The 25,112-nt window shown below is 36.1% G+C and overlaps 2 protein-coding genes across 9 annotated transcripts in view; both read right to left on the bottom strand.

Moving 5' to 3' along the window:
- Positions 1-3,506: 3,506 nt before the first annotated feature.
- ly6pge (lymphocyte antigen 6 family member pge) lies at positions 3,507-8,129 on the bottom strand. The gene is made up of 3 exons (XM_067385289.1): positions 7,189-8,129; positions 4,690-4,806; positions 3,507-4,363 (listed from the first exon to the last, which is right to left on the bottom strand). The coding sequence occupies exons 1-3, from the start codon at positions 7,247-7,249 to the stop codon at positions 4,167-4,169; spliced, it is 375 nt and encodes a 124-aa protein (XP_067241390.1). The 5' UTR covers positions 7,250-8,129; the 3' UTR covers positions 3,507-4,166.
- Positions 8,130-8,518: 389 nt separating this feature from the next.
- Positions 8,519-25,112, bottom strand: part of LOC137020606 (transforming acidic coiled-coil-containing protein 2-like) — a 31,528-nt gene continuing 14,934 nt past the window's right edge. Inside the window, exons 8-20 of one of the 8 annotated variants that reach the window (XM_067386387.1) lie at positions 24,880-25,030; positions 24,099-24,233; positions 21,798-21,890; positions 20,962-21,021; positions 19,963-20,028; positions 18,239-18,370; positions 16,468-16,544; positions 14,381-14,424; positions 14,159-14,191; positions 12,422-12,582; positions 11,323-11,429; positions 11,009-11,129; positions 8,519-9,619 (exon numbers count right to left, since the gene is read on the bottom strand). In XM_067386387.1, the coding sequence (XP_067242488.1) occupies positions 9,554-9,619; positions 11,009-11,129; positions 11,323-11,429; positions 12,422-12,582; positions 14,159-14,191; positions 14,381-14,424; positions 16,468-16,544; positions 18,239-18,370; positions 19,963-20,028; positions 20,962-21,021; positions 21,798-21,890; positions 24,099-24,233; positions 24,880-25,030 (1,246 nt within the window). In that variant the 3' untranslated portion in view covers positions 8,519-9,553. The remainder of the gene's footprint in view (positions 9,620-11,008; positions 11,130-11,322; positions 11,430-12,421; positions 12,583-14,158; positions 14,192-14,380; positions 14,425-16,467; positions 16,545-18,238; positions 18,371-19,962; positions 20,029-20,961; positions 21,022-21,797; positions 21,891-24,098; positions 24,234-24,879; positions 25,031-25,112) is intronic. The other 7 variants (XM_067386386.1, XM_067386389.1, XM_067386390.1 and 4 more) reach the window with 7 other exon arrangements.

Below are 25,112 nucleotides of genomic sequence, written 5' to 3'. Positions count from 1 at the left end.
AGAACAAACAATTTAGGTTCATTTCAAAGTAGCTGAGGCCAGACTGATTATGCATAACTCCCCAATTCCTACTCTCCCTCCCTTTCCCAATCCCTGTTTCTGAGCTTAACCCCTCTGCCCCTCTTCTATCAAGCCTCTGTGCCCTCCTCCTTCCCTGGTTCCAAAGCCCTGGGTCCACAGTCCGGAGGTAGATCACTTTAATTCTGCTTCATGGATCTTTTTCAAAAAGGACCTGAGACCCGGAGACCCCAGAACCAGTGACCGCGGGCTGAACCCAGACAAGCCAGCCGGGCTCCGCACACTCGTAAACACAGCCATCATCTCACATGCTCCCTTTTCCACCCCACACTTTTGTTCCCTCCCAGAAAGTATTTGATTTGGCCCACTAAAGTACGTGCCCCTGCTCTGTTAGTGGGACATCTGAATATGACACTTGACCAATGCTGCTGTTCAGTACCTATAATGCGTGGTGAGAAGAGGAACAACTGTCAAATAATTTAACAAATTCATGTTCTGATGTAATACCCAGCTTTCACTAGACTAGCTCCATGGGCTCTTTCTTCAAAACACTGAGCTGCAAATGGGTCAGTGATGTACAAGAGTGTCAACAATAAAGAAAAGGGAAAAAATATTTAAAAAATCTAGATTAAAACAGACATGGCAATGTACTACTTGTATTAACATGGGTTTTAAAGCATTTTCAGTTTAAATTAATAGTTCCCTCAAAAATGAAAAATTCGTCATCATTTACTTACCCTCAAGTTGTTCCGAATCTGTGTGAGTTTCTTTCTTCTGTTGAACACAAAAGAAGATATTTTGAAAAATGTTGGTAACCAGACAGTTGATGGTGGCCATTGACTTCCATATAGGGAAATATACTATGGAAGTCAATGGCCACCATCAACTGTTGGGTTACCAACATTTTTCAAAATATCTTCTTTTGTGTTCAACAGAAGAAAGAAACTCATATAGGTTTGGAACAACATGAGGGTAAGTAAATGATGACAGAATTTTCTAGCTCTTAAAATGTCATGCAGGTGTAACCGTGAATGTGTACAATTAATCATTATTATTATTATTATTATTATTATTATTAATAATAATATATAAAAAAAATATTTTTTACAAATATTAAGAATGATTAATCTATATATATGTATATATATATATATATATATATATATATATATATATATATATATATATATATATATATATATATATATATTTATTTATTTATTTATTTTTTGGGAAAGTTGCAGCACATTAAATTTTACAATCTGAACTAACCTTGCTTAATCATAAAAAAGCCAAATAATATGATATTTTAAGACTCATTGACAAAATCCAGATTTACCGCCACAAAAATATAAAAAAAACTGAGATATAAAAAGAAAAATAATCATAGAAGATGTGTATTTAACGTCACTGACCTAAATACATGTTGCACCTTGGACCAAATATTTGTATTCCTCAACAGAGTAAAACATAATGAAGTTATATTCATCATCTTTTTAAGATTCTGGCGGCCTGCAAAAAGCAATTATGAGAACCTAACATCACATAGTTCATGTGTGGACCAGACCGTGTGCTGGCAAGACTTTCTAGGAGATCAAAACGACCATCGTCTGGTTTCCAGCATCCCAATATATGGCACTTGGCTTAAGGCTTGCCATAGTGAAAATGGGATTTACAGTAATAGTGTCCCTAGGTAGAAATGGATTAGACTTGAGCAGCTACCTAGGGATGATCAAATGAGCAATTTCTTCTATAGATGGTCACCATAGCAATGACCTTTACGCACACATGGCAACCGGTAGCATATTTTAATTTTTTTATTTTTTTTTTTGGATATCATTTTCCCTATAAGCTTAAAGGCACCTAGGATAAAAGTTTGTGCAAGCTCAGAAAATATTAGTCAACAGACATCCGAAGAACTTTACATGGAGGAAAACTCCCATACTGCCATTCCAGGTACCTTAAAAATTACATGAATAATTGTAAGATGCACTTTACCCAACCTTTCTGCAATCTGCAGCTTTACTCCCCATGCTAAGGTCTTCCTGAAAGTGAGAATGAAATCTCCAAATCAAGCTGATGAGGTCTGATGAGGACTGACACAAGCAAAGCAGAGCACCCAGTGGAACGGCCCTGGAGCATCACAGTTTGGGGTCATTCTTTATCCCCCTCTGGGGCAGTTCGTTCACACTATCACACCTGTCTGTCAAAAGAAAGACTTGCAAGCCTCAGCGGAGGGGAACAAGGGAAGAAAGGTTTATGCAAAATTGGAGAGAAAGAAAAGAAAGGAATGGAAATGACAACAGGCAATAAGGGCTAGGTTTAAATTACACCTTAAATAACCACATGTCCTGCTTTGACTTAATGACCAACATGATTTTAAGCCTCTGAACTAAAACCTCAAAGAAATCAAAGCCTTTATCTTCATACAACTGGCAAATTAATTTTCTTAAAACACCTCTCTCTCTCTCTCTCTCTCTCTGTGTGTGTGTAAAAAACGAAAATACTGTACTGACTGACTGACTATACTACAGTTCACTAAGGGATAACGTTGTGTTAAACATCATATCAAGTCATAAAAAATACAATAATAATAAAATTACTAATTAAAATTACAGAAAGATTCTGAAAGCTTCTGACACATTTTGACAGCCCATATTTATTTAATGCGCAGAAAGACAGATTAATAGTAACTATTTGGTATAAACGATGGCTACTCGGATAAATATTTGAGAAATAGTTTTACAAATACATGCTTAAAATGAAATATGGTTCATAAAATTGATGGATAAACAAATAGAAACAAGGATTAGCGTTAATCATAAACCAACAACTCTCAAATTCACAACACATGCCACGTAGGCCTACTCTTCAGGTTGCCACAGCTGTGACGATTAATAGCCTATTATTTGAAAACTTCAACAAGTTTGCGTGAGGTTCAAATGAAAACTTTAAAACTGCAATCCGTCCGACAGATGTGCCTACCTTGGCCAGGTCCAGGTGTTCAGGGTGGGCTGGAACTTGCATGCGTGCCAACAGCGTCCCTTTCGTTTAACAACTCGAATATTGTTGATTTGTTAATTTATAGCGACACCTTGTGTTAAATAGAGGTAGAACACTTAAGGGCGTCTGGGGAAACACTTCATTTTGAATGTATTTAATAATAATACAAATAATTAGAAAATAAAACACGCATTTCACCTTCCTGATAGTACGCCTATTTATTAAAAAATACATTAAACTATAAGGAAAATCAATGTTTATTTACAATCAAGCACAAAAGCAAAACAGGCCAGAGAGTGTGTATTCTTGCATGATATATTCATGTTCATTTCCATGTATGGAAAATAACACACATTAATTTACAGCATGTTTGAGACTCATCTTAAAACATCTCTTTCTTCCCTCTCTCTTTGTTCAGAATACTAAAACGGCTTTTAAATGAATACTTCACCCAAATATAAAAATTCTGTCATCACTTACTCAATTACACAAATGGAGTTATCTACTAGAATGGTGAAGCTGTTCTATTGCTTAAAAAAAAAAACAATGAAAATGAATACAGGTTAACATTCTGATATTTGTGTATCAAACAAAAAAGGTTTGGAATGACATGAGGGTGAGTAAATGATGACAGGAGTTCCCTTTTTATGTAAACTATCCCTTTAATAGAGTTCATGTAGTTCCATTTGGCCTAAAATAATCAAAGGCTTTCAGCTTTATTGAATTCCTAAAAAGTCTTAAACAATAATAAATACATTTGCTTTATGCAGAATAGAAATGTGACAATATCTGTGTATGTGAAGTTCTGTGTATGAGTGCTTTATATGCATTGCATGCACAATTTCATGGCAGTACACTTGCTGACATTTCAACAATCACAGAGTATACATAGTTCCGTCAATTTCCACAATGGTAATAGCCAGGTCAGTTCGTCTATGGCAAGGGAGTCCAAACTCGGTCCTGAGAGCCACTGTCCTGCAGAGTTTAGCTCTAACTTGTCACAACACACCTGCCTGGAAGTTTCTAGTATTCCTAGAAGACCTTGATTAGCTGCTTCAGGTGTGTTTAATTGGGATTGGGGCTAAACTTTGCAGGATAGTGGCCATCCAGGAGCAGGATTGGACACCCCCTGGTCTAGGGCAACATTAGTTTGACAACAGATGCCAGACGAATAACAGAAGGCCCAGAAGGAAGCCGAAGCCTGTGCTGTTTCTGGTGCCGTGTCCTGCCACATTGCAGTCATCAGAGTAGCAGCAGTGAACTTTGACCCCTGGAGCTCTGTAGCCCTGGCTGTTAGCCTGGCTGCAGAAGGATTTGTACGAGCACGACTTCATTACACCACCTAACAAAGACAAGACCGGTATGAGAGCGTGATTACATATTAATGTGCTTTGATCCGCATAAGGAAGCTGTAGACCTCCTGCTATTTCTAAGCTGGAGCCAGACAGAACAGTCTGTCTTCCACCAACCTGATCCAGTGCCTCCCCTTAAAACACACACACACACACACACACACACACACACAGTCGTTAATGACTTTTCTAAAGATTTATCCCTCTGTGATTCATCACCTACATCCAAGGAAATAAAAAAAATGTTCTCGCCCAGTTTCCTCTCATCCATCCATGCAGGAAGATTAACTATTAACTATGTACCCATTAAACTTACTCCCATGTCCCCGAACAACAGCACATGCATCTGAGTAGCTCGGACACGTTTTGGAGCCCTGGCGATTACAGTCTTCATCTGTAGAGCCCATGCAGGTGTAGCACTTCAGCGCCTCACCTAAAGAGAGACAAAGGGGGAAGAATGCCGTTGAATATGAATTTTTCTAAAAAAAAAAAAAACTAAAAAAAAAAAAACTAAAAAAAAAACTAAAGTGTAAGTACTGATCCATCAATATTTATTACTTTTCTTAATCAGTATTTTTGTATTGTTTTCCGGTAAAAGTTAAATATAATTTTTTTCTTAACAATTAAATGTATTATGATTATTATTAACAAATCATTTATTTTGTTTGTTTATTACTTATTTTATTTAATAAGTTTATTTATTTGTTAATAGGGTAATAAAAACAAGTCTTAATATTTTATGCAATTTTTCTCAGATAAATTTCATATGTTTTAAGGGTATTGTATTAAAATAACAATAAAAAATAATAATAATAATAAATTAAAACAAAAAGAGCAAATTAGATACAGCCACACAGTTTACTATATTTTTTTATCTTGTAACATTTTCTTTCTTTTTTGACACTTTTATGATATGTTAAAAGTCTGTATCAAAATTGTCCACATGAGAACTATGGTTCAGTGCAATGTATCCATGTACACTAATGCCTAGACCATGGCTCCAGCAATGAAGACAAATTTCAGTCTCCACGGTGGCATAATAATTTGCATTTGACTAAACAAACCTTAATATATTTTATGGCATTTTCATTTTTAATGTGGAGAAGGGAAAATGTCACTCTACTTTACAATGACATAGGCAGATAAGGATGTGATCTCAATTTCCACGATGAAGCAGCTTTAAAAACACAGCAAATATGCCATCAACATGAGATCAATAAAAAGATATATATATATATATATATATATATATATATATATATATATATATATATATATATATATATATATATATATATATATATATATATATATATATATATATATATATATTATCTAAACCCTCTGGTCTATGAAGTCTATAAACAGAACATTGACATTTCATCCTACGACAGATCTTTGCTTCAACAGACCCAAGGGAAGTCAACAGAAGTCAATGTTTTGTAAATGCCCAACAGTATATGTTGTGGCTAAGCCTTTTTCTTATGCTTCTTTGTTATCATCTCCTAAAAGTGCTTTTTTTTTTTTTAAACAAACATCCTTTGAAGTTCAAACCCACAAGATCAGGCACGTAAACTCTATGCCGGCATGACTGTAACACCTTCAAAAACAGGCATCGCTTTTTAAAGTATCTGCTATGTGTGTCTTAGCACTGTTAGTTCACCCTAAAGACATCCTTCTGCTGCATCTGAGTCACTCAGTTCACAGGACAGACTCAAAGCTATTTACTGGCAGGCTATTCAATCAGTTTGAAATGAACTTTTAAAGTGCTTCTTTCTAAGCATTTATCTAAAACGCCATCCTTTCTCTCTCCCAAAATGTACAATACACTGTTATTTCCTGTCTGTTGAGTTGGACACCACCATTCAAAAGTTACTGTTTTCAACATTGACAATAGTAAGAAATGATTTTTGAGCACCTAAGGATATCAGAATGATTTCTGAAGGATCATGTGACATTTATATAGTTAATAATAATGTTATTTTAAGAACGTTCTAGAGCAAAATTTATACGAGAAATGTACAAAACACCCTGCTGAATCCTGTACCTGGACTCGTCTAGGATGTCACGTAAGTTGCTAAATGTTTTATTCATTGTCCTTCAAAAGAACATTTGAAATAAATCTCTGGTTTGGAACTAATGCTGTCATGTCCTTTATTTGCATTAACCAAAAACCGTCCAGCAGAGGTTAATAATAAAGTTGTTACATATCATCTGCACACAACATCCATAACAAGAAAGAACAAGCAATCGCCAGTTACTCTATGTCTGACCTCAGCTGTCATTTTTCAAATATATCCAGACAGTTTTGTATTACAGCACAAATATACTTGTAAGTATGCTGGGAATATTTCAGCTCTCATTTCTCAAATATATCTGAATAGTTTTGGACTACAATAAAATCATTTTAATATTGAATGCACTGCTGTTTTGGACATTACTACATGGTAAAGTAAGATATTCACTCTTTTTTGGTCCAGCAATCTAAGAAAAATGACACCACCTGACTTGCAAACTCTTTTTAGCCCACAATCTGTTTAAGGGATTGATTTGCACCAGTTATTTTCTGTTAGTCCTTTAACACCTTCCTCTAGGCCAACAAGATATTCTCAAGCAAAAGGACACTTCAAAAGGAGGAAATTGGAAAAACTAAATTAATTAAAACTGATGAAAACAACAGAGAAAAGCCAAAATACCAGACTGAGACGTCTAGACTGAAAAGCTAATCAAGATTTGAGAGTGTGGCATACATATGGTAACTGAAAAGACAAGAGCGAAAACTCTTAAAAAGCAGAAACAACCAAGAAGTACTCACTGTGAGCCGTGAGGAGGATGAGGCCCAGGCCCAGCAGCAGGAAGAAATGGACCGCTCTCATGTCGCTGGTGGTCTATGGCTGTCAGGTTAGCACGATGAAAAGCAGGTTGTTTGCTCTTAAAAGCCCTGAGCTTAAGCCCTGCTTTTGGAGAGCTAATACTCAACAGCAGTGAGGACTCACAGATTACCAGCCTGTCCACTGAGGCCTGTGCTTCGGTCTTAAGATCTGAATGGATTCTCACCATCTTGACTAATCAGAGATGAGGGATCGAAACTGTGCTCCACCCCATACAGTATTGCATGCAAGCCAGGGGTCTGATACACCAGATTTCATTAAGCTATTGCCTCCATGTACAGTACTCACATCATTTCCCTTTGTGACACAGCAGAACAGTGAGCACAGCCAATCAAATAGTTGACGCAAAGGCTATTTGAATATGTGCATGTGGTACGGGTAACCAAAATCAAACCTTTACATGAAATTAATAATTAGATCAGTTGTTCCTCTTACTACTACTTCTTATTTTGTATTACTTATTTCTATATGTAACTTCACTTACATACACTTACATTTTTTTTTTTTTTTTTTGCACTTTCAGGGCTGATATGACAAAATAATAAAAGAAATGTTATTATATAACAAGCCTTATGATTACACAAACCAAATTTGAAGATGATCGGATTAAAACTGTTGGAGGAGTTCGTTAAAGTATGAGGCCTGAAAATGGCTGACTTCCTGTTGTGTTTAGGACTTAGCTCTAAGAGACTTTTTTGTAGGTAATGGGACGGTACACTTATGTACCGAATTTCGTATACGTACGTCGAACGTAGCCCGAGGCGCACACCGTTGAAGTTTTATAGGTGGCGCTCTCGAGCCATTTTGCCCCTCCCATTTCTGAAACCTATATTAGATGTCAATTTTCGCCAGTCTTGATGCGTGTGCAAAGTTCTGTGAGTTTTCGAGCATGTTTAGGCCCTCAAAAATGCGATTATGTTTGGAAAATAATAATAATAAAAAACGGAGGAAAACCAATCGTACTTTGGTGCTCGGGCCCTAATAATTGTATATAATTGTAAATAATACAATATAATTGTGTATATAATTGTAATATAATACACATACAAAATATATATAAAAAAATGTTTTTTTTTCCTCACTCACAGACAGTTTGGTTTTGTGCCAGCATGTAATTGCCACTAATATAGCCTGTCTGGTGTGATTTTAAGAGCCATCTGCTTGCTAACTAATGCATCTTTTTATGCACATACGTAGGATCATGTCGGCAAGATTCATTGTTTTTTAATTAACAACATTATTGCTTTTTCTCCCTAGTGGGAGGCTAAAACGTCTGCTGAATGAATAAATATAATTATTATTGCATCAAACATCATGCCTTTACATTTTGTATATTAACTTTGTATCTATGCAATTTGGGTCAGATGAACAGAAGAGCTGTATTGCCATCTTTTATTGCACTTTGTAAGCATGTCCTGTTTAAATTACAGAGCTTCTGCTGTGTGAAACATCAGCTATAGCAGGACAAAACCATTCAGATTAAATTAGCTCAAACCACTGACAGTAACAAGTGGGTTCATTTATATATCAAAATAAAATCCAAAAATAAAATCAAACATCAGTGTTGCTAGAAGACAACAAAACAAATGAACAACAAGTATCTACAAAGATACACAAGGAAGCAGATCAAACCAACAGTATCAAAATCTGCAGTTGTGTTCCTTTACTATATTCAAGTCATTTTTATATTTACAAAACCGTCAAGGCCTACAACATGCATTTTTTATTCATGATCATGAATACCACTTTGTGACAACTGAATGATTAATTCATCTGTTTTATATCATATATATTCTCTCTGGTCATTTCTGTTTTCAAGTTAAGAAGAGGGTACAACAGGAATCAGTTTAACAGTCGACTCCATCAGCGGTTGTCATGGCATCGACACTCATAACTTCACACTCACTATAAACACATGCTCTCTGTGTGTGTGTGTGTGTGTGTGTGTGTGTGTGTGAGCTATACAGACTCTCAAAAAAGTCTCTACTAATGGGGAGTACTTTCACAAGACCCTCAACATAGGTAAGTTGGTGTACATTAATACATCAAAATGAAGAGAAAATAATTACAGCCAGAATCTAGTGTGTCCTCCCAGTCATTGGGATTCCAGTTTATGTGTAGAAGTCAGTAGTGTGAGATCCTTTTGTTTTGTTGGTTCATTGTTCTGTCCATTAGAAAGAGGAAAAACAATACCGAACCCTTTAATCTTGCTCCTCTGTCTTTACACCGTTGTCCAGTCATTGTTCTTGTGTCTCTTTGTGGTTTGGACAGAACTCGACGAACGGACGGCTAGCTCTTCCCCATCTTGGCAATCAGTTCATCACAAATTTTGGTCAGTTCCTCGATCTCTTTGTTCTGTAAAAAGATAAAACATTATGTCATCTGAATGTTGGTAAAATAAAAAAAATAAAAAATTAATGTTTTTGAAAGAAGACTCTTATTTTGGCTGCATTTATTTGAAAAGAAAATGCAGTGAAAACAGTAATATTGTGAAATATTATTACAATTTAAAACTGTTTTCTGTTTTACATGCTAAAGATAATAAATGCTAATCCAAAAGAAAAACTTCGCTGAGATAGTGAACATCGTTCAATATGTGTTGGTTCCTGACGGAAGCAGGAAGTTGTACGTTATATTTTGATGGACATTCTTTATGCACAAACTACGCATTCTTATTCTGACACTGATTTGAATATTTTCAAAAATTTTCTATTTTTGACTGATGTTTTTTCATAATTTTGCCAAAAGATGAACTGTTAAAAGAGTGATCTTGAGATGAGTCCCTACAGTCTCTCACATGCTGATGTAATATATATTATATATTCTTGACAAGTGATTTTTATCAAATGTAGTTTGATTACTATCTTCTTATTAAGGCAATTATCAAAGTTTGATAAATGTGTAATTTCCCAATAAAAGATGATACATTTTTACATGATTTGTTTAATTTAATTACCCCTTTGCAGATTTTGAGCATAAATATATATATATACATATATATATATACATACATATAGGGGTGACGAGACCGGTATCTCACGAGACGAGACAAGACTTTTACACATTATTTTTAAGAAATCCTCAATGGCGAAATACAACAATACTCAAGTACTGTAAAAGGTTTTGCCACAAACTCAACTGACTGGCTTCTCTTCTGTATGATTTCAGTCTCTTTAGGCCTTACTGTACATGATTTATGAGCTTCTACAACTTTTGACCTCCTAACTGAACTCCTTTCCACAAACTGATCATAGAAATAAAAACAGTATGAATAAAAATGTTAACACTTTACAATAAGGTCTCATTTATTAACGTTAATGTATTAACCAACATCAACTAACAATGAGCAATATATTTGCTACAGTATTTATTAATCTTTGTTTATGTTAGTTAATAAAAATAGTCATTCATTGTTTTTTATTTCTATAAAAAGCAAAACGACAGTGGAGGCATAATGTAAATATAGCGGTGGCATATTCTTTCCTAATCATCCTAACCACTCTGTCATGGCAACATCACCAGACTACTTTCCGCCTCAACGAGAAATCTCGTCACATTTTAGTCTCGCGAGATCTCGTGACACGAGATCTCGTCACACCCCTATATACATAAAATTACATTATTTTGTTTACTTAAAAAATCAAATAAATGCTTTAAAAAACAACAAAATAAAATAGGTAATTTTTAGGCTTGCAAGATATGACTTTAGCAGATGAGCATGTGGATTTGTGAGTGTGAGCAAACCTTTTGTTCCAGTGTGCGCTCCAGTGAGTCCACCTTCATCTGTTCTTTCCTCAGACTGGCCTGATATGCTGCCTGCTCCTGCTTGGCTTTGGATCTCACCTGAGCAATTTCAGCATTGGCCCTGCGGGTGCCACATGGTCAAAGACATGCCATCATTTCATATTTCTGAGGACTCTTATAGAACACTGAGTGCACAGTTTAAGTCTAACCCTTAATTAGCCTAACAGTTGTTGTTCCAGGCAACATAATTCCTTAACAAAGCAAATCATGTTCAAAACATACGCATGGATTGCCTGTGAAAGATCTGTACTTACTTATCCAGCTTCTCCTCAGCGTGGATCTTCAAGGCCTGGTAGCGCTGCTCCTCCTTACGGACACGAGACAGGTACTCCTGCGCACATTTCTTCAGCACATCCTCATTCTGATGGGAAAACAAAGAGCTGAAGTGAGTAAATGACTGATAATAATGATTAATAATGAGCTACACAGCTTATTGGATAATGTTAACAAACAACCATATTAACTCGGGCATTGTTTTAGCAAGCTTGCATTTGGCTTGGCTCCATTTTGGTACGTAATGACCACGATCTAATATAAAATCAAGTTCCGACCTACATTTTTCACATTAAATATTCTGTTTTGCTCAGAAGTACATCACAATACAGAATTGCAAATAGAAACTCAAAGGGTCTCATTCATGAAACATTCGTATATATATGAGATAAATATGTAAGTGAATATATGAGTAAATATGTAAGTGATTTGCGCATAAAGAGACCTTCCCGAAAACTCTTCTGATTCACAAATACTTCGTAAACGTCAGATATGATAGTGAAATGTGTGTGTGTGTGTTAATGAATTCCAATCAGTCGTAAATGGGACGTGCGTGCACGCTCATTCTCAATTACCATAAATCCCGCCCATTAAATCCGACTGACAACTATATATGGGCATCATATTATGACACCAAACGAAGGATTTTGGCCATTTGGGGCCATTAGTTTGCCCAGCCCTATTGAAATCAGTTAATTCTTTGATTAAAGTGCTCCGTTTGCAGATGCTATTACTGGCTCTCACAATAAAAGTAAAAAGAAAAAACGTATGTAATTACTATATATAATATTTTTTCAAAATGCTGTGTAAATATATACCTTATTAAGGTGAATTAAAATGCAGCCTTATTAATGAGCAAAACGTTCGGATGTTAAACGCACTATTTACGTGTGACTGGGAGCAGGTGTAAATTTCTTTCTTACCAACTAACATTTGGAAAATACACATTTTTTAATGAATCTGAAAATTTACGCCAGAACCACTTTACACACGATTTACACAAAAATTCGTTCTGCTCGTGTTTCATGAATGAGACCCAATGACTTTAACCTTTAACAATCTCAGTGCAAAACGGCTTACTTTGCGGAAGCCTTCCAAAACATCTTTCATCTTCTCGTAGCGCCGGAATAAGTCAGCAAGAGATTTCTCCACAGAGTTGAGATCAGCTAAAGCCTGGTCTTTCTCCAGGATCAACTGTTGAATAGTGTGATGAGACAAAGTCTTCTCCCTCTGTTCACCCTCTGAGACATACACACAAACACAAAAATCCATTATAGGTTTATATTATATGATACACGAGCACACAATACACTCAAACAGATGTGGTTTTGGATGCGGCAGAGGTTAATTTTACAGTTCTCTGGGTACTTCAGAGGTGATGTTATACTCTACACCACTAGTCTACATTTTTGATAATGACAAATGAAAATGCAGATTTCGACCCTGCATCTCTATGATACATGCAGACAACACTCATTCATACACACACACACACACACACACACACTCAATGATGGGCAAACCACTGAAACACTGTGAGAGATGAGAAGACCTTTGAAGGACTTACTTAGCACAAGCCTACCAAATGGTTCATTTTAATGAACTGGTTTAAAAAAACAGATTCACTGATTAAACTGATTCATCGCTTAGTTGTGTGTCGCAAACTAACTTCCCTACCTTTTTTTGGAGATAAATATTATAGTCTGTCACATGTTTCTAATCAATGATATAAAATTTACTTAGTTTAGTTTGAATGTACACCACCGATTAAAAGTTTAGAGTGAGTATTGTTTTGTTTTTAAATAAAAGAAATTAATACTGTATCTTTATTCAGCAAGGACAAATACATTAGATTCAAAAGATTTCTATTTTTTTAAATAAATGAAATTTCTATTCATCAAAAAATCTTGAAAAAATGTATCTTGTTTTCCACAAAAATACAACTGTTTTCAGCTGAGCTGTAACTACTTTTTTTCTAAATGGTAGCTTGATTGTACTTAGGCTACTTTAAATTAGGATGAACTTGTCCTTTTGAAAAGTACAGTATCAAAGTAGCTTCCCCAACACAGATGAGCTGGCGATGGAAGATCTTTGAGAAAAGGCCTACACAAAGACCTGAAGAGCAAAAGCAGATGATGCTAACAGGAGAGACACAATATCAGGCTATAACAAGAGAAAACTCTCCTTGTCCGTCACTATCAGATGTGGTGGATGCAACACAAACAATAAAATTAAAGAGTTGCAGTTACTTACCAGGCATGCCTGTGTGATTTATCAAATATTTATGGGGGACAGAGGGAGCAAAACAGAAAGAAGGGACGGCATTTAGTCAAGCCAGCAGGGTGGGACATGTGAGAGAGAAAAGCGTGTCTCAAACATGGAAGAATTTTAAAATTAATGAAAGCGTCAAGGAAGAAAAGTAAGAAAGGAGATGAAAGCCAGAAAAGTGGCCAAGAAAAATGAACAAAGGAAAAATAACATGATTTAAAAAATAAAGTGAAAATAAAATCAAGTGGAATATCAAGGATGGAATTTCATCATGAAGAATGAAAAAAGGTAATGAAAATATTTTTTTTCTTTGTGCAAACAGAGAAAAGCATGTCAAGGTTAAACCAGACACCCAAGATCACAATCTGAATATGTAAGAACGAACGCACACAGCCTACAGTATTCACATGGACGTAAATACTGAAGAGGCAAAGAAATTAGATTAATTTGTCAGTTGGGTAAGGAAAATGTTTAAGCAGAAACATGTTTAAGTTTTCTGAGTCGAGTGAAATATACAGGGAGACATGAAGGTTTGTGCTTATAACTGACCAGTGTTTGGGTCCAGAGGCACGAAAGATTTGTCTGCAAATTAAATGAGAAATTAACAAAAATGTATTGCATATGTGTGTTTGTGTGGCATGACTGGGAAAGGGCTGTGCCTGTTCATTTATAGCATTGTAGCATAAGAAAAGCCCAGATAAATAGAACCGAAACACATAAATTAGAAATCCCCAGGAGAAGATGAAATCGTATTTAGCAATCAAGACTCACCAATCATCTCTGCAATGGTCTTCTCATACTCCATAACTATCCTCCTGCGAAGAATAAGCAAAAATCAAGTTACTATTCAAATAAGATGCATTTATACTGCAAGATCAGATCTTTTAAAGCAAACTTGCTTCCCACATAAAGCTCTAAATAAATAAAACAGGCTGTGACCTTTCACAAACAATTGTATTAATGCATATATATCTGTAGTGTATTATTTTAAAAATCAAGTATCCAGAGGAATAAAATAGGATTGATGTAAGCTACTGTTCAAATGTTTTGGGTAAGTAAGTTTTTTTAATACTTCTATGCAGCAAGACACATTAACTTTTACATAGACTTTTACATTGTTACAAAAATATATATACTTCAAATAAATGCTATTCTTTTGAACAAAAATGTCTCATAGTTTACACAGAAATATAAAGCAATAACTGTTGATAATAAGAAGAAATGTTTTCAAAGCACCAAATCAGCATATTACATTGATTTCTGAAGGATCAAGTTTAAACCTGGATCTGTATCAGATGATCCAATCACAAGTGGTTAGCATTAAATACAAGTGTAAGCAGGGTCCAAAATGTTTTGTGATCTGATCACTGAAACCACATACAGAGGAAGTTGCTTTAAAAGAAAATAGGGCTGAGCTTCATACTGGTACTTCGCTAAAAGAACTCAAAATGTATAGAAGGGGGAAATGTGTGCCATCTTTTTCACGCTTTCTTTCAGTTTTGTTTGTTTACTTTTTTATGATTTGCCAACATGCAGTAACACATTGACGTAGTGAGTGGCATGTATTCACGAAGTCAGAGACCCTCCCCTCGAAATCTGAACACAAGTGGTCACAGCAGATGCATCTGAGACACATTACTTCCAGCTATCCATCTTGGCTAACCACTTGTGATCGGATCACCCTAAACTAGAAACAGGATTTAGAATCGCATTTGAAAGTGTCCCAAATTGGATGTCAAAGCATCCAAGTTTGCAGGCACGCAGAAAAATCCGCTCTGTCACAGATGTCAGTAAAAAAAAAAAACGGATTGGTTGATAACATAATATAAATGCAACTAAGCAGCACAGATGACAAAACATGCTGAGATAACAATGACTTTAAATACTTCTAAACAAGGTTGATGACATGAAAGGTCAAGAAATTGGCATTTGCTTTGTCATGTGTTTGACTACTGGAGTTCGGCTGGCAGAAAGCCTTGCTTGGAGAAAAGCAGGTTGCCGGCACAGTAAGCAGATGGATTAGCTACGTCTTCCCTTAGCCTCTTAGGCCTTCCTTATCCTGAGCCCAATCAGGCTAATGAACTAAGCTCCATTCTTATCCACACTAACAAGGCCCAGTCCAGCTGGCTGTAATCCTCAACCCTTCCCGATTGTCTTGTTCACTTTGCCCCTTGAAAACAAAAGGACAGTTTTAAAACATGTCCTGTTCTCTCAACTGTCTTCTGATAGGAAGGAGGTACAATACTGCATTTCTTTTAATAGTGCAGTGAGGGGATAAAGAGCTTCAATAATGCTGAACATTAACTGCGTAACTGATTTAACCTCTCAGTTAAGAGATTCTAAAGTAAAAACTAATACAACCACCTTAAAATTGCATTTAACTGAATGACAAGACAGTTATATGTGTTTTCCAGAAGGTTAAAAAAACATAACTACATAATCTTCCATCTATTCCCTCTCTTCTCCAGCCCCCACGCCTGGCACATCTGACACATTAAGGCCGTCTTTAATTGGCTTTCTACTTAAGCTTGACTTCAAAAAAAAGAGTAGGAAAGAGATAAACCGATTGAGAGGTGGACTGAGGTTGATGCATGTGCTGTAAACAGAGACTTGCATGGTTTACTGCACGGGGATTTCAAATGGTGCTGCCAGATCATCTCATTTTGATCTGAGGGGTGTCATATCAGCTAAGGAACATATGTAGTGCATGAACATTTTGGACACTTTTATTGATTGGAAGAGTATTGAGATGATATGAAGTGATGGAAGTGTGGGGGGTGGGGGTCAGGAAATGATGCAAGCCTCGCTCGTCACAGCTCACAAGAGCACAGGGATCTTTGTCCTGTGAGAAAACCCACCTCATCTCTTCTACCTCTCGTCTACTCTCCTCATATTTTCTCTTCCACTCCATGGCTTCTTTTTCTTTCAAAACAACCTGAAAGAAGAACAGCATCACTTCACACACATGAGCTTTTCACACTTGAAATTGTTAAAGGTGCCCTAGAACTTAAAAAAAAAAAAGATGTAATACAAGTCTAAGGTGTCCCCTGAATGTGTCTGTGAAGTTTCAGCTCAAAATACCCCATAGATTTTTTTTTAATTCTTTTTTTTAACTGCCTATTTTGGGGCATCATTATAAATGAGCTGATTCAGGGCTACTGGCCCTTTAATTCTCGTGCTCCCCGCCCACTGAACTCACACTTGCCTTAAACAGTGCATAAACAGTTTACACAGCTAATATAACCCTCAAATGGATATTTACAAAGTGTTCGTCATGCATGCGTCGGATTATGTGAGTGTTGTATACTGTTATATTGTTTACATTTGATTCTGAATGAGTTTGAGGCTATGCTCCGTGGCTAACGGCTAATGCTACACTGTTGGAGAGATTTATAAAGAATTCTTGTCACCGTGAATACAGTAATAAACGATGGTAACTTTAACCACATTTAACAGTACATTAGCAACATGCTAACAAAACATTTAGAAAGACAGTTTACAAATATCATTAAAAATATCATGATATCATGGATCATGTCAGTTATTATCGCTCCAGCTGCCATTTTTTGCTATTGTCCTTGCTTGCTTACCTAGTCTGTTGATTCACCTGTGCAGATCCAGACATTAATACTGGCTGCCCTTGTCTAATGCCTTTCATAATGTTGGGAACATGAGCTGGCATATGCAAATATTGGGGCGTACACCCTGACTGTTATGTAACAGTCGGTGTTATGTTGAGATTTGCCTGTTCGGAGGTCTTTTAAACAAATGAGATTTATATAAGAAGGAAGAAACAATAAAGTTTGAGCCTCACTGTATGTCATTTCCATGTACTGAACTCTTGTTATTTGACTATGCCAAGATAAATTCAATTTTTAATTCGAGGGCACCTTTAAACCAGTGTAATTCTTGTTTAAAAGTTATCCTTTGCCATGTTTCAAACTGTAAAAATCCTTGGTTAATATTCTTATTTGTGTATTTATGAGGTTAATAAACACTGATTTGTTTAGCAAGTGATGAGCATGGAACCTGTTTCAAAAAAATCTGTGGAAATGTAACCACAAAAATCTGGCTGTAATGCTCTTAAAGTCAAGATGAAATGGAAGTAGCAACAGATCTTTTCTTCCTTGTGTGAAGTACAGCCTATTGAAATGAATTATTGAAAAAAGCAGGGGCTTGGTTCTGTCTATCAGTTGTATTTTCAGATGTAGGTGTTGCACTCAAGAATGAATGTGAGCTTTCAGTCGACTAAGAAAGACTGTTGTTTCACCAGAAAATCGAGTTATGAGAAATCAAGTCATTTTCATTTCATGCTGACTTTAAATGTTCTGAAATACAGAAAATTATACTCTCTCATCACTCCAGTTAATCAACATGGGCTTCCGTCAGACTCTAAAACTAAGCACAGCATTCTGACTGTACAGAGCTCATGAATATTTAATAACATGATGCGTGCATTCAAGCAGTTTATGATTGGTTATCATCTTAGCACTGCATCATTTCACACTTTTCAACTTTAACAATTCCAATTTTTTTAATACAATGTAAAATGAAAACACTAAGATTTTCCTCCCACAATATATAGTCTATTTATTGTGGTGTGGCGTCATGCAACGGGTGAGCACATACCTCTTCTCGGGCGATGACCAGAGAGTGGTCCATGTCACGTGGCAGATGAGGGCTTTCTCCTTCAATGTATGATGCTCGGGAATAGAGGGAGCTCTTCGAAACGCCACTGTCCCCCGGTGAGGCCATTTCTCTCTGATGCCAAGGAGAGATTTTGTGGAGAAACCGTTAAAAACCTGTGAGTTTATTTCTGTACAAAAATATTCATTTCACACATCCTGAAGGGAAGCAGCGCATCATCTACAGGTTCTACTCAGCAAAGCCATAATGCCATGGAGAGCAGGCTCTTTGTTTGGGTTTCAAAAGCCTCCAGCAATTTGCGATAGGCCTGCAGCATACAGCTGGGATGTTATGACTGACAATCCCCAATGTGAGATGGGTGCAAAAAGCTGTTTGTCAAGAAAAGTTTGCGGCTTTGACCGAATCCGGGTCAGGGAGGGAATGCTGTGTCAGATGAGGAGCGCAGGAGTACAGGTTGTTTGGTTATTGGAGATAAAAGCTGATGATCCATTTTGAATCAATGACAAAGAAAATATCCTTGATAAAAATTAAAATAAATTATGTATCTAGGTAGTTAATGCAACCAGCCACTACAAGCACAAAAGTCTGTATAGCACAATAAAAATAAATAAATAAATGTAATTTAATTGATTAATAACTGACTTCTGAAAAATAAATCAGATTTTTTTTTAAATAACACCTTCAGATTAAAATAACAACATTACGATAAAATGTTTATAAATGTACCATTTTCGGATGGTAACTGTATCCTCTTTATAGCCAGTGATGGGGTGTTGTTACTGAATAATCATCATGTTTAGCCCTTAAACCCACTTGCTGATTAAAGCTGATTAATTCTTCCTAGCAGAGCTGGATTAGAAGATTAATGGAGTTTGACTCTTATACGAGGTAGGGGGTCGTGTGTTAGGGTACAAATACAGAATGCCAATCACATAATGTTTGGTCTGAAAGAAGCATTTATGCCTAATACCATTTATTGAGTATTATTGGGCTGCACATAATACGGTAAACCACACGGGAGGTACAAATTGATAGTACAAACCTGAAACGAAATGTTGAAATGATACTCTCAAATTCAGAGGTGGAGTGTAAATCTTGTGGTCTTGGATTTCTTATGACTACATACATTGGTCTTGACTCCAACTCATCAATTTTCCCAACAATCAAATTCTGCACTGCATAATCTTATCTAGAAACTCCCTGAATGTGTGATCCAGCCCAAGAGAAAAGCATGTTGGTCATCAACAATCATAAATACAGGCAGCAGAAGGTGAGCAATGAGGCAGAGGAATAACTTTCTAATTGAATATTGACAAGACAGCAGTGGGGTTGTGATGTAATCCATGTATTTGGATGAATGATAAATTATCACTAATGACAAGAAAAGGTAAAAAAAGACACGTCTTGGAGAATGTGCTGAGGCAGCATGTGAAATGTGTCTGTGGGACTATTTCAGGAAGAGAGTTATCTAATAATGTATGTTAAAATACTGAATATTTTAAGAAGATCATCAATTCCGGCTAGTCGTCACTAAACCTCATTACTCCATAATTCAGCTATATAATACAGTGTCACTCTTTTTATATACGAAAGTACTCCATAATCCTAAAATGTATCAGTACTGTGCCAAAAATACTTTTGATACATTAAAGCTCAGGTCTATTTTGGAAATGAAGTCCAGAGGTTATTTGGGGCAGAAACTATACCTGTGGAATGCAGGACGTCCTGTGACAGAGTTTGCTATCTGTCTGTGTGGATTTTCCTGCAGCTTTCTACAAAAATAACCACACTAGTTTTGACAGTGAGATAAAACGATTATTTAGAAAAAAAAAGAAGTTATGAGATCTATATAAAGTTATGTGGATACTTGATAGTCATATTAAATGTGTTTGGAAAATGAGTTAGAGTTGATGTTGGTGTTTTTAATATGTATGTGACTGATTTTTTGAGGTTAGATTTTGCTGTTCCTTGTTAAAAAAAAAAAAAAGGAAATCTGAATGGACAAGAGCAATGGTCAAAATTTTTTTATGTTTTTTTTAATTAAGTCTTCTGCTCATCAAGGCTGCATTCATTTGATTAAGATACAGTAAAAATGTAATATTGTGAAATATGATTACAATTTAAAATAACTATTTACTATTTTAATATATTTAAAAGTGTAATTTATTACTGTAATGGCAAAGCTGAATTTTCAGCATCATTACTCCAGTCTTCATGTTGAAAATATTAAATGTTGTTTCATATTTTTGTGGAAACCTTTACATTATTTTTTCAGGATTCTTTGATGGATAGAAATTTCAAAAGCACAGCATTTATTTGAAATAAAAATCAACAATGTGAAACTTTTACTGTCATATTTAATCAATTCAATGCATTGTTGCTGAATAAAAGTAGTTTCTATACAAAAATTGCACAAAAAAAAGTTTTTTGCAGAAAAATCTGCCCACTTAAAACAGGATTAATATAATTTATAAATAATTCATCATTTAAATGTATTTAGTTTTAAAAATGTTTAGATAAAACAACAAAAATACTGATTGTGAACAGAGAGGACAGGAGAAGGATGAGATGCTTTTTTTGTCTGTAGTAGACCTATTTTCTGACTAATGGTGGTTTAGTCTAATGGTGGTACAGGGACAATGGGATTAGAATATATGGACTAGACCTAGTTAGACTTTAGAGGGGTTGTTTTCTGTCCTTCTTACTTTAGCCATGTGGGAACCGTTGAGATTCCAGCGGCGTGGGCTGGGCTTCTTGAGGCGAGACTGTGAAGCGTGCAAGACAACATCATGAGAATGGAGCGTGAAGAAGGCGTCATGTTAGAGGGGTTGTAGTATGCATGTGTGCGTATATGTCTGTGTATACCAGATTAGTCTGTTCATTCCATTTCCTGTACAAATGCTGAGACTGTGGTGACAGTCGCTCATCCAAAATGACTGAAAGCAGATCTGAGCTAAGCTTTATGTGAAGCCACGCCGGCGGCCTCAGACCAAGCATACAAATGATCTGTATGCCCACTGTATTCCAATGAGTTAGTGTAAATTAGTAACAACTGAAACCAGGAACCAGCATGAATGTGACAAGGAATTCAGCTTTCAACTTTTTGCTTATAAAAAGCATATAAATGATGATATCTACAAATCATTCATATTTGAAGTAATAATACATAAACTATATACAGCATTAGCTTCCAAGTCACATTGACCTTTGTTTCTATGGATCTCCTGTCCAGGCGAACATGCAGGATTGTCACAAAGCCCTGGGAGAAACACACCTCTTTTTATGCAAAAGGGTGCTGGATTGGGAAAAAGGAGCACCAATCGAGGGACAGGAGCTGGGTTAGAGAACCAGGGGGTGAGATGTCACGTCCACAGTATGGTGAGGTAGTTTATGGGTAGGTACTAACACTCATACCCAAGGGTGCAGTCAGGGGGCTCATTTCAGAAGGGAGTATATTACATTCACACACACACACACACACGTGCTTGAACACACACACACACACGCTCACACACAGGTGCGGGCTGGTTCAGCGCAGTACCTGAGGGGACACAGTGGACAAAGTAGGGCTCTGAGAGATGCTTTTGGCTACCTGTAGAGCCTCTATCCTCAGGGCTGCGAGCACCAGCTCCTCCTGGGCCACAAGGGAGGGTGGGGGAAGGAAAGGGGGAGTGACCCATGGAGTGGGGGCAGGGCAAGGAGGAAAAGAGGGGTTAGAGTTGTACTGGCCTCACTCAAATACTAAACCTGAGGGGGGAAAACGTACATATACTGTACATACACACAGACACTCATACACATTTTACTGTGAATGATGTGAATATGGTGAGATCGATCCATCCTTTCACAAAGGTTTATTACTTGAATGTATTTTTAAAGGGATAGTTCGACCAAAATGAACACAAAAGCAGATATTTAGCAGAATCTCTTCCATATAATAGTGAATGGTACGGTGGCCGAGAGAGCTCAACAAACTGCAACTGAAGAAAACGCATATTAAGAAAACATCTTCATTAACACCACATGTGCTGCATGTGTAAGCTCACAATGTAACCAAAATACAGAAATGCACTGCGCAGCACAGACCACAATGAAAATTTTTCAAGGGGACCCCAACAAGTGAAGAACCTGGCTGGGACATGTTTATTGTTTAATGTCTATTCGTCAGTGGTGCTGTCGATGACCTGAAAGGTGAGTTTTTTGTTTATTTTAATATCCTGATCGCATGCGAGTAGTATTTGCAGTGCATTTCTATATTTGGGTGCGTTGTGAGAATGTGCAGCATGTGTTGTCAAACTAATTTCTTAATTTATTAACTTTCTCGACTTATTTCTGATTTCTTTTTGCATGTGTTTTCTTCAGTTGCAATGCGTTGAGCTCTGTCGGCCACCATAGAATGGGAGGCTTTCAAGCACAATAAAAACAAAAAAAGCACCATAACCACAACAAAAAGGTAGTCTATATGATTTATCGATTTCAGAACATTTGAAACTACTATTAAAATTTTTGCTCAGTAAGATTTTTAAATGTTTTTGAAAGAAGTCTCTTATGCTCACCAAGGCAGCATTTATTTGATGAAAAAATACAGTAAAAACAGTAATATTATGAAATATTAATACAGTTTAAAATAACTCTTCTATCTTAATATATTAAACATTTAATTAATTCCTGTGATGGCAAAGCTGAACAGTCAGCAGCCATTACTCCAGTCTTCAGTGTCACAAATTCGTTAAATTATGAGAAAAATGTCGTTAAATTTTGAGAAAAAAAGTCGAGATAAAATGTTGAGAATAAAGTCATTAAATTATGAGAATAAAGTCATTAAATTATGAGAATAAAGTCATTAAATTATGAGAACAAATTTGTTAAATTATGAGAACAAATTCGTTAAATTATGAGAAAAATTTCGTTAAATTTCGAGAAAAAAGTTGAGATAAAATGTTGAGAATAGTCATTAAATTATGAGAATAAAGTCATTAAATTACGAGAAAAAAGTTGTTAAATTATGAGAACAAATTCATAATTTAATGACTTTATTCTCAACATTTTATCTCGACTTTTTTATCGAAATTTAACAACATTTTTCTCATAATTTAACAAATTTGTTCTCATAATTTAATGACTTTTTTCTCATAATTTAATGACTTTATTCTCAACATTTTATCTCTACGTTTTTATCGAAATGTAACGATTTTTTTCTTGTAATTTAATGACTTTATTCTCAACATTTTATCTCGACATTTTTCTCGAAATTTAACAACTTTAATCTCGAGATGGTTTTATTTTATTTAATAATATTTTTTATTATTGCTTGGCCCTAATCCTCTTCCGTACAAGTTTAAATAAAGCAGTTATAAAACAAAATATTTTTTGTAACAGTGTAAAAGTCTTTACTGTCACTTTTTATCATTGAATGCATCTTTGCTGAATAAAAGTTTTAATTTATTTAAAATAAAAATCATACTGACCCTGTTCAAGTTTTGAACAGTAGTGTACTTTAAGTTCATTTTTGTCATTTTGGAGCTTAACAGCCCCAGTTCCCATTTACATAAGAAAGTAAGTCATACATATTTGGAACAATATGAGGATGAATAAATATGACAGAATTTTCATATTTTGGTTGAACTATTCCTTTAATATCTCCTGACCCCAGCACTAGGGGCCAAACAAAAAATAAGAGGCAAAACAAGGCAGACAAGGTACATGAAAGACTTTAGGGACAAACAAACACAGTGAAACACAGCTGAGTGAACACACACACACACACACACACTCACACACACATAGAAGCAAAGGACCAAAGGAGAAGAGATTGTTGGCAGGTAGGCTTCTCTCTACACACCTGCAGTTTTTGAGCGAAGGCAGTGGGGTTGGTCTCTGCCAGATCAGGCTCCAGGTAGCTGAGAGGGGCAGGAGAATCAGACAGCCTGTCTAAGAGGGGCAGATCTGAGGGGTCCATGGGGCCCTGGATGGGGGACTGTGTTTGGAGTGATAGCAGAAGAGGGACAAGAGGAGTAGGAGGTGCCTGGGTGTCAGTGAGGCAGCGCAAGCTTGTATTTAGCCTAGTGCATCATAACACTTCTATGATGGGTTTACGAAGCCTATGAACAAACAATCTGCAGAACTGATTCTGGTGGGGAGATCCTGATTAATATAAGCTACATGCAAAATAATGTTATCTTAAAGGGACAGTTCACACAACAATAAAAGTTCTGCCATTATTGTTGTAAATGGAAAACAAATGATTATATAGAAAAGAGGACAGTGTGCATTCTTCATATTGTCTCTTTTGTGTTCTACTGAAAAAAATAACAGCATAATTAAGGAGTTTGCAATAACATGAGGTTGAGTAAATGACAGAATTTATTTATTTCTTTATTTAGGATGCACTGTCCCTTTAAGACTGAAAACTAAATTTGACGCATTGTAAATGCATAAGATAAGCTGTGCAATCATAAGTAATAAAATAAAAAATAAACCCATCTTCACACATTTTGTGGTGTCTTTCTTGCGTTTTGACTGTATGAAAAACTCCACATCTGATCCATATCTGACCTAATGAAATAAACAAACTCTTGAAGGTGCCGATTCTATCTTTCAGTGCTTGACTGGTTTGCACTTACCGCTCCATCTCTCTCGCTGCTCTGCGTTCGACTCTGAGACTGACTGTCCCTCTTTCTGCTTTTCTCTGAGGCCACAGGTTCACGAGGGCCACGTGGTGGCAGCACAGGTGATTTCCCCTGTGAGATCTGAGCCTCCATCTCCTCAAAGCTCCTGTAAAGTGTCAGACCAATACAATTATAAAAAACTTGGAATACACTGCCAAAGTAGATACATTGTTCTCTCCCTATGATAA

The sequence above is a fragment of the Chanodichthys erythropterus genome, chromosome 5, assembly GCF_024489055.1.
Source record: "Chanodichthys erythropterus isolate Z2021 chromosome 5, ASM2448905v1, whole genome shotgun sequence".
Classification (NCBI taxonomy): domain Eukaryota; kingdom Metazoa; phylum Chordata; class Actinopteri; order Cypriniformes; family Xenocyprididae; genus Chanodichthys; species Chanodichthys erythropterus.
This window is presented reverse-complemented; position numbering and strand designations above follow the sequence as displayed.